Genomic DNA, 10,000 nt, shown 5'->3' with positions numbered 1-10,000 from the left:
CTTAAGATCTACGACGGCGACGTCAACAAAAACGTCACCTCAAAATAAAACTTTGCTCTATTATAAGTCTTTCGCGATTATTCCATCTCGCTCACGTCCTACAATATGGGCGAAGTATCCTAAAAATAACTTGGTAAGAGCGATTTCAGAGTGAAAATAGAGAATGAAAGATTCTCTGTAGCATGCTCACGTTGTCGTCAAAACCTAAAATCTGGTGATTTCACGTCGTCGTCATACAGAAAACCGCGCAAAATATGAGCAATAATACGTGCCGCACGTGCAGCACGATTATTTATGCTCTTTTAACCAATGATATCACTGTTTTGTGGCGTTGTCGTCGACGTCGTCGTCGACGTCGTCGTCGTAGATCTTAAGCTCCCTAGTAGGGAACTTAAGCAACGACAGCGGCGACGGGAACGAGAACGTCTCAAATGTGCATATTTAGTAGGCAAAAACAATAGCTTTGCACGCCCTGCACGTGCGTTTTTCACTTTTGTCCATTTCTTTGTCGTCGTCAGCAAAACAACAACGTGAAATAGTCAAATTTTAGGTTTTAAGGAGAACGACAGCACTTGACGCTAAAGTTTCATTTTCTCCCCTAAATTAAGCGCCGTTCCGACCAATGTCATTTTTGAGGAACTACCACACCCTTGTCATATAAGAAGGGTTGACATGTTTACAAAGTGATTACAATGACGCGATCTTATATTTTGAGATGACGTTCTCGGTGCCGTCGCCGTCGTCTTTGCTTAAGTTCCCTAGTATCAAGACGAGGACGGCAAAGAAATGCACCAAAATGAAAACTGCACGTGCAGGCGTGCAGGACGTACAAAACTTTTGCTTTGTGCTCATTAGAGCTATTGTTTTGTGGCGTTCTCGTCTCGTCGTCCTTGCGTAAGCTCCCTGTTGTTGTCAAAAAGTTGCTGTTTCGCGGAGTGCGACTATTTTTTTTTTACTTGTTATAAGGATCAAAGTATAGCATTCGACTTCGAATTTTAGAGTCTGTGTTTTCGGGGGGCGACTTTCCTGAGCATGTCTCAGATTCCTTAAGGTCTGCAATTATTATTCAAATATTCTCTTGCTTGTGGCATTCCAAGTAACTACGCCTTTACTGGAGGCATCAGCTTTTTCACCTGGCCAATTTAAGTTTTAGAAACGACTTATCCAGGCCTGGTAACTTTCTTTCTTTCTTGTAAAAAAAATTGATTAGTAAAACATTAATAAGCTTTTCCTTGCCTTATATTTTTAACCAACGGTCAATCGGCTTACCATTTTTCTCATCTTGTTCGCAGAGCCCGGAAATCAAAATCAAAATTAGGAAATCAAAATCGGCATACGGAACTGGAGGAATGAGAATGGAAAGCCCTTACCCTCCCCCTCCCCCCTCCGTCCCTTCCAGGGCCGCAATCTATTGTAGCCCAGTTACTTTGCCGGGAATTAACCAAGGACAATTTCTGTTTTTCAACTTTGGTGTCATTTCTTTCAGACCTAAGATTGCCGTAGGTATCGTTATTCTTTTACTCTTGGGTGGTTTGGGAGGATTCCTCGGTTGGTTTTTAACGAAAGGAGACAAAAGCGCAAACGAAAGCGCCGGGGGGGCATACCACAAGCATGCAGTTGCTACCGACACAAAGATGTGTTCAGAGATTGGAAACGATACCCTTAATGCTGGTGGCTCGGCCGTGGATGCAGCGATCGCTGCCATGTTTTGCCTTGGAGTCATAAACATGCACTCTTCCGGAATCGGTGGCGGTGGAGTAATGCTAATATACAACCGTTCCGCAAGGGAAGCAAGCGTGATTGACTTTAGAGAGACCGCGCCGGCAACTGTGTCTAACTTTACACCCAACGCTACTGGAGTGGAGGAATCTAAATTTGGTTTGTAAAAATCATTTAAATGCACCACTTTTAGAACTACAATCGCTTTAACAAATTCTTGGACACCTTCAATAACACTCCCAAAAATCGCTTCAATTAATGTTTAAAGGTGTACCTGATATTTTATAATTCTCCTCATAGCGGCCCTCCATGTGCCTCCCCTGCACCACCCCACGCAATGTTGAAACCAACTCCGGCTTTCCAGACCTTTCCCGATTTCAAATCAACATTGAAAGGGAAAGGGGTGGGATGCGTTGCCTTTGAAACCGCTCATGCATTATTGACTTCATTGTCCCAAGAATTTCGTCCAGGACTATAGTTGCCAATGCTATTTTGAATTGAATGCCTAAAGCAATTTCGAGATTTCTTTAGTTTTACACTACTCAACCTGAAGGTCGGCTAAAAGATCTTGTGCTGTATTCTAACTTCTATCTCGCATCGATTACATTTCCCGCGCGTAGAGCGGGCTACGTATATATAGTCTACGTCATAGAAAGTGCGCCGTACGGGGTTTTATTCACGAGTTGTTTGGGTCAAAAACCCGAACGAGCGAGTGAGGGTTTTTTTACACAAACAACGAGTAAATAAAACCCCGTACAAAGCACTTTCTATGTCGTGAGCTGTTCATTACACATAAGACGAGAATTTTCATTAAAATAGTTTTCTGAACGCAAATTAGAAACAAAAACTCGCTAACAATAGAACCAAATGCAAATTTAATTTAATTCAATAACAAAGTACGATTTGCACGAGATGCACGACATGCACGAGTGATTGGCATGGAAACGCCTTCACGCTATCGTTGATTGGCTATACTTCCACGTGTGAAATAGCTGGACGCCATTCTGATTGGCCATATAAGCCTTTTCCACAAGTGAAAATAAAGCGTATATATTTGTACAAATGAGCTTTATGGAATAAAATTCTCATGTTATGTGTAATAAATTCCCTTTACGTTCTACTTGGCTTGTTTGATCGTAGCCTGTTCCAGGTTCCCAGATAGTAGGGAAAGAGAAAAAAAATGCGTGCGAAAAATGAGTGGGGACTCGCTTTTCCCACGCAGATGGTTTCGTTTTCCCGACTATCTAGGAGCCTGGAACAGGCTAGTTTGATCGTCGTGATCATCGTAGATTTTCGGTCGGTTATCGGTTGTCGATTACTGTCATTGGTTGTGATTGGCCAATTCAATTACACTGGGTTTGGTTAATATCCTTGGCTTGCACCTGACGTCATTGGCGGTCATCTTGGCTTACTGAACAATAGCGAGGAAGTCTTTTGAGAATTTTGCTCTGTTATTAGGGACTTTAACAGGGAAAACTTCACTCCACAATATAACTTAGCGCTGTCGGAAGTATTTCGCGATTATTTCGTTTTGTTCACCTTGTAAAATACGGGCGAACTATGCTATAACTGTAACGGTTTTAAAGCAAATGAAAGGTTCACTGCTTTATTCTCACGTTGTCGTTTTGTGAACTACGGAAAAAGTGCACGGAAATTCGTGCCGCACGTGCAGCACGAGTATTTTTCCTTTTTTAACCAATCATATTCTTGCTTTGTGGCGTTGTCGTTACCGTAGCCGTCGTCCTCGCTTAAACTTTTTACTGTGCAAAACGCAAACGACATTTTGCTTTTGTTTTGTACACCAACAAGGCCGTCTAATCTCGTGAGTGCAAACCAAAAATAATAACCACGAGGAATATATTCTTTCGATGGTAATCGGGGATGCCGGGAAAACCCGAGCGCTCCTTTGCAGAGTCGAACCGAAGACCTTCCGATTATTAGTTCGGATGCTCTACCAATGAGCTATAGGAGACTCTTCAGTGGTGACTGAGGGATACTCGGGAAAAATCCGAGTGCTTCTTTGCAGGAGTCAAGTCTACCCCCTCTTTCATCCCAGTGAGATAAGTCCCAAACCCAACTGAAAAAAAGACAATCGCAAACAATCTGAAATGTTTTTTCAATTTAAATTTAGTTTAACTTGTGGACACTTTCATAAACAACTATGAAATGTTGTCAAGGTACAACGTAAAATTTAAAAATATTTAAGAAAATTAACGCAGGTACATTTTGGGGCAGGGTTTAAGATGTGATATGACTCCTAACCAATTTTTGTACCTTCGTTGTTGTTGATGACGTTTTACTTATTCCTTCTTGCTTATTTGTTGCCTGTTCGCCTTACGGAAATATACATATTTACTCTCTTTTCAGTGGAATCTCTTAATTATGGAAGCAGAGGTTTTTTAGATTTCTTGATACAATCTCGCGCCTAATTGGTGAATATCTCTGTGGACAAAATTTTCTCTTTTTCCTAGGCGGTCTTGCTATTGCTGTCCCTGGTGAAGTGCGTGGTATGTACAAGGCCTCTCAAAAGTACGGCAGGTTGCCATGGAGAAAGTTAGTCGAACCTTCAATTAGATTGGCCCGTGATGGATTCGAAATAAGCGCCGCGGTTGCTGATGCATTGAAGACTACTCCCGGAATTGTGGAGTATATTAGAAAAGATCCTGGATTGAGGTACGAGAACCTTATGTGATCTTAATGGAAAATTGACTTCACCCTTACAGGAAGATCATTAACTCGATCCGTCGTCTTAGAATTTGAGGTAATTTTTTCGCGCAGATCGTTGAATTTGATGCAAACAAACAAACATAGAAGTAACCTTGAAAAATGCGGGATTTTCGCTCTCGTATTTTGCAGTGCGGCCACTTTGTGCGCTCCTGCTTGTTGTTGTTGCTCTTGAAGCACAAGGAACCAAAGATGGAACTGCCCTCCCATTTGGGAACTGATACACTAGCGAATACATAACTGCATAAGGAATATTTAATGGTGCTGGAGGTCAAAACGTTAGTGGGTTTGCGTATTGCTAATGCGTGCGTGACAACGCCTTAGTGAAACACGATCAACGAAACGACAGGGCAGAACAACAACAACTGTTGAGAATCCCAACTGGCTGGAGGCAAACCAGTTGGCCGATAAGTTGAACCATGGACTACCAGTATCAAATCAACGAGTGATCAGAATGGATCTTGAACCCTGGTTCTCTGGATCTCAAGAAAAACGTTCTAACCACTGGGCCATACTGTCTCTATGGTCATCGGTTTGTCACCTCATGATCCTGGTTGGTGGACCAACTAGACGTTCATTGGCTGTCTAAACAATAGGTTTCTTTTGTCCTAGTGGTTGGGTATATTCGAATATTGAATAAAATGTTTGTAAACAGTGAGTTTCGCTTGTGACAAAAAAATATTTTTAGGGCCTCAGTGTTTGGTCTTGAGATCATCATTTTTTTCTGCCGTTGTCAACAATGAAAGTCAGGGTGGTCTGGCCAAAAGGAGAGGTTTTGAGGCAGTCGAACCGAACTGAAGATTTTCCTTAGCCTTTGCAAACGAAGCAATTATTAGCTGATGAAAGTGTGTGCGGGCTATCGTTTGATAGTAGCATTAATGAAGGAGAGAATCATAAAAGCCACTCAGCTGAATATGTCACAAAGCTCTTCAAATCCCGGAAAAAGCTGGATTTTGTCAGGCTTTCTGAAAACTACTTAAAGTGCCTATCACCTCAACACACTTTTCCACTTTATTTATTCTCCGAAAATCAAATGGTCCCAAATATATTGTGCTGTATCAAGAAAACTTTTTTTTATTGAAAATTCACTTTTTTCAGTATTCACTTTGAAAGACGGGAAATGTGATTTTTGTTTTGATATATGACCGAGCAATGAAGGGGAATGGGTTCGATACTGGTTTGACGACACATCGCTTTTTTCAAAGACTGAACTATTACAATGCAATGCAGTCTGTGACGTCGACCTAGTATTAAACCCATTCCTCTTCCTTTCGCGGTCGTAGATCAAATTACAACCATGTTTTTCACTTATAGGAGGCTCTAAAACAGTGACTTTGAACGCCGCAGTAACTTAAGCAAACCCAGCAAAAAATAAGTGTTGGACAAGTGAAGAGAATGGTTGAGCGGAAAGGTTTTTTCGAGGTGATAGACACTAGCTTTAAGTTGCTTGTCTACTTGCAATATGATCTTTTTAACTTTCATTTTAAGCTGTTCAATTGTTTTTTGTAGCGGCGTTCTGTATTTGAAAATTACCTCTCGTTTTCAATCACTGTTATCTTATCACTGCAACCTATTTTCCAGAGAACTACTCCTAGATAAAGATGGCAACCCTTATACAAAGGGCCAAATAATAAGAAACGAACAATATGCAAAGACATTGGAAAGCCTTCAAGACGATCCGGAATCGTTTTACAATGGATCATTGGCCAAAAACATCTCGCGCGACATGAGCCATATTAACAGCAAAGTTTCTCCGGAGGATTTAAGGCAATATGAAGCCGTAACAAGAAAGCCTCTGAAAGGGGAACTTTTGAATATGACAATGTTCCTTAGCCCTCCCCCGTCAAGTGGCGCCGTGTTGGCTCTGATCTTAAACATATTGAAAGGTTAGTGTTTAAAGATTGCTTCTAACATTCATGGATAACTTAAGGAGGCTGATACCAGTTTCAGCACTTTCAATAAACTGTACTATTTAGAAGGATTGAATATACCCAACTGTTTCGTGTTACGGTATTGTTATGGTACCATATGACACTGCAAATGATTGCTTAACAAGATGCACTCATTAATGTGACGTAATTGACCGAATGCAAAAATGGCTGCCAACAAATTATTCTTTGTCTTTGTGTGAATTAGCCTAACTAGCCTCGGTCACATGCGTAAAATTGAACGAATTTGGGCTGTAAATATAAAACGAGGCTAGTTAGGCTAATTAACACAAAGACAAAAGAATAATTTGTTGGCGGCCATTTTTGCATTCGGTCAATAGGTTACAATGGGAAAAAACGACTCGAGCCATATTAAAGCAGTTTCTATTTTGCTTGTAATTAAACGCTTATATCTCAAAAACGAACTCGATGACACACATTTTTTATTCCTGGAAAGTGATGAGAAGGCTAAGATAAAACTATCTGCAAAGTAAAAAAAATCTCGGGAGCTGATTCAGAGCCACATTTTATTTGCGGCTTTGTAATCGTTTCACAGTCATTCCAAGTTACCTGACGATTTATTTTTAACCACAAGTGCTTGTAATGTCGCAATCTCTTGCGCAATCTGATTGTCAAATTTCCCGTTGTCGATATGAGTATACACAGCGCTGCTCGCGTCATTTTGGGGATAAATCAATCCGAGATTGCGAGAAAGTTACAGATAATGTTTGCTCTTTCTTTGTTTCACGAACTTGGTCACTCTTGAAACAAATACTTTCTTTGACCTTGAGTATTTTGACCAATGTGATGACAAATATCGTTGTCGATAAGAGTACAGAAAACGCTGAACCACATTCGATTTGGTTAGTGTACAGGTTATCTCGGATTTAAAGTTTTACGAACGGAGCAAAAGTTTAGAGAAAAAGGACAAAACGTATCGTCGGTGCTCGCTTCCTTCGTGTAACCTGGAATTAGGTCATTTTGCGTCGTTGGCAGGACAAAAATGGCGAAGAATAGAAACACAATGAAAATTACGGTTAATGCTATAAGGGATAGACGAGAAGGACATTAGACATCTCGTGACAATTACACGATGTACATAGATTAGAAGGTCACCAACGTAACATTTTCATTCACCGTATTCAAATATTTCTTAAAGCGCTGATCAAGAGTGTTTAATTCAAAGTACCCATTTCGAATAGAGCTGATCTACAAGTATTTAAGTCTAACACCCATTTTAAACCGGTTAGCTTTCAATTTTGGTGATGGGTCATGTGACGTGCGTCTTTCCCTGGCACGGCGACACGTGGTAAAAACAAAACGCAAACGGATCATAGATATAACCACACACAAACCCCTTCCCACGAATTCGCAACACAAAACATACACTTAAAAAATGTTCAAGACTATTTTATTAATGCTACAAGTTTTGAAGGATAAAATTCTTAAGTAATATTAATTCTAAACTTTCTACACTAGGATCTCAAGCTTCTTTAGTTCTTTGAAGGATGTTCCTCACTCGCTGCCACTGACAAAGGGGTTTTGTTATTGATTCTTTCCGAGAGTTCCCGCTAATGGCTTTTACCAGTGTTCTCCTTTGTTTTCTCTTTTGCACTCAGGCTTTCGCTCTCCAACTGTTTGCTTTCCTACACGTCAACAACCTTGCGCCACTTCCACAACCACCGTTTTGTCCTGGTATATACATAACCTGTCACCTATCCTTAGCTCACAAATCAACACGTAACATGCATTCTTAATTTTTTCTAAAGACTACAATAGTGTTACAGTAACATTCCACATAACAACATGACTTTAATTACAAGATATCAAGAGATGTTTCTAACACTAAATAATCAACACTTATGAAATACAATTTGACAACTATGATGCAACGATTTAAATAAACCCAAAAAAAAAACATATATGCGATAAGGGAATTTTTCCGTGACAGGGTATCTATTTAAATGTTATGAAAAGTTAAACGTGCTCATTGGCTTGCTTCGATTGCCTAGTGGTTATCAATGATGCAAATGTCGCTTATGGTTCAAGTTCAAACTTCTCGACCTTCATGTTCTTTAAAAAATTTTGGAACTTAATAGCGTGATTTTTACTGGGTTGCCGCATGGCAATCCCAGTCGGAAAATGGGTAGATTTCTCCGTTTTATTATTTTCCGTGTCGGTAAAAGTCTTGCCTGTCACTCCCCTGCTAAGTGGTGTCTTTGTGCATAAAGCCTTCTGCGTGTATTTTCTTAGGATCGAGAGGGTAGTGGGAAATGCGTAGATTTCTCTGGTGGACACAGTAGAACGATTAACTTAACCGACAATGGCGTCGAAAGTCATGTGACGCGAGTGGCCTTTTAGTGGATCTTTGAACAAAATATACCCTTATGAAGCTCAATAATGGCAAGTCAATTGGATACTGAACAAGCTTAAAAGCGACGAGTAATGGACTTCGACAACAATCTGTCTCCCGTCGAGCCGTCTTTTACCAAGTGTGCTGTTATGTAGAACACTGAAGATTCGTAGGGCAGCGATAATAGTGAAATCAAAGACTAGACCAGGTGGATTGGATGGAAAAATCGTTAAAATCGCTGAAAAGGTAAAATTATTTTCATAGCGATGCAATTGCGTGTCTTAATAACCAGATTTTCCTTTGATCTCACATAATTGTGTTTTCCCTCAAAATATTCGCTTGTTTTCGCTTTCGCTCGAACATATTTACCTTTATTACATGTCCAGTGAATAGTTTTATCCTCTGGGATGAATTTTCCGTCGAAAAATCGGTTATTTGGGTAGTTTTTGGCAAACAGAGGTTAATTATTCGTAATGCGATCGCTTCCGTTGCCGTACGCAACGGGTCGCAAATTTGACACTTTTATCGCATTATCACATTACGCATTGATCGCTAATCCGATTATTCCTAAAAATCTAAAAATTTTCGTGCATCATCAGTTTTCGGTCGAATTTATGTCCAAGAAAGCAGATAAATTGCAGAAAATTTTAGTTTTGCATCCAAACATTCGTAATCAACGCTAAAATGACCAAATTTTGCCTGGAAAACATATTTTACTGTTATTTTTCTTAAATTTTTTCGTTCAACTTTCGCTTTTATAAAATGTTTCAGTTGTCTGTAAATAAGTTATATGCTGTTGGAAATATGTTTTTTAAATTACCTTTTGCTTTGTTTTTGCAAGCCGGTAATCCGCCCGTGGGCATTACGGGAGAATAATGCCCCAATTCAGTCACAATTAGCCAATCAGAGCGCGCGTTATATCGGCTACAAACACAAGCCATATATTAAATGGTCTTAATGACCCCCCAACTTGAAAAAATTTGCCTTTAACGCTGCACGTACCACAGTTAACCCAGTGTACCCTCACGGAGGGTCTAGTTCTAATTAAATTGACGCGAAGATTTTTAAATATAAAGCTGAAATAAACGAGGAAATGTAAGTTGTCGTCTATCCCAAATAAAATACACGTGCACAGCGTCCCTCAAAGTCGTTTCCAGGGCATTTCTCCGCCGAGAGTGAACGAGGTTGTTCTTTGAAGTTTTTTTCCTTACCATTTTCGTTTTCGTTGATGCTGTTGGTGCTTCAGCTCTTTGTTGTCTAATCATTCTGCAGTGAA

At 40.1% G+C, this 10,000-nt stretch overlaps 1 protein-coding gene across 2 annotated transcripts in view; it reads left to right on the top strand.

Moving 5' to 3' along the window:
* Nucleotides 1-10,000, top strand: part of LOC137974679 (glutathione hydrolase 1 proenzyme-like) — a 137,158-nt gene that overhangs the window by 10,724 nt on the left and 116,434 nt on the right. Inside the window, exons 2-4 of one of the 2 annotated variants that reach the window (XM_068821617.1) lie at nt 1,487-1,878; nt 4,191-4,392; nt 6,025-6,329. The exons of the other annotated variant lie outside the window; for it this stretch is intronic. Coding sequence (XP_068677718.1) covers nt 1,487-1,878; nt 4,191-4,392; nt 6,025-6,329 — 899 coding nt within the window. The remainder of the gene's footprint in view (nt 1-1,486; nt 1,879-4,190; nt 4,393-6,024; nt 6,330-10,000) is intronic. 2 annotated transcript variants of the gene reach the window in all.

The sequence above is a fragment of the Montipora foliosa genome, chromosome 11 (assembly GCF_036669935.1).
Source record: "Montipora foliosa isolate CH-2021 chromosome 11, ASM3666993v2, whole genome shotgun sequence".
Lineage (NCBI taxonomy): Eukaryota > Metazoa > Cnidaria > Anthozoa > Scleractinia > Acroporidae > Montipora > Montipora foliosa.
Note: the sequence above shows the minus strand (reverse complement) of the source record. Positions and strands in the feature narration are given on the sequence as shown.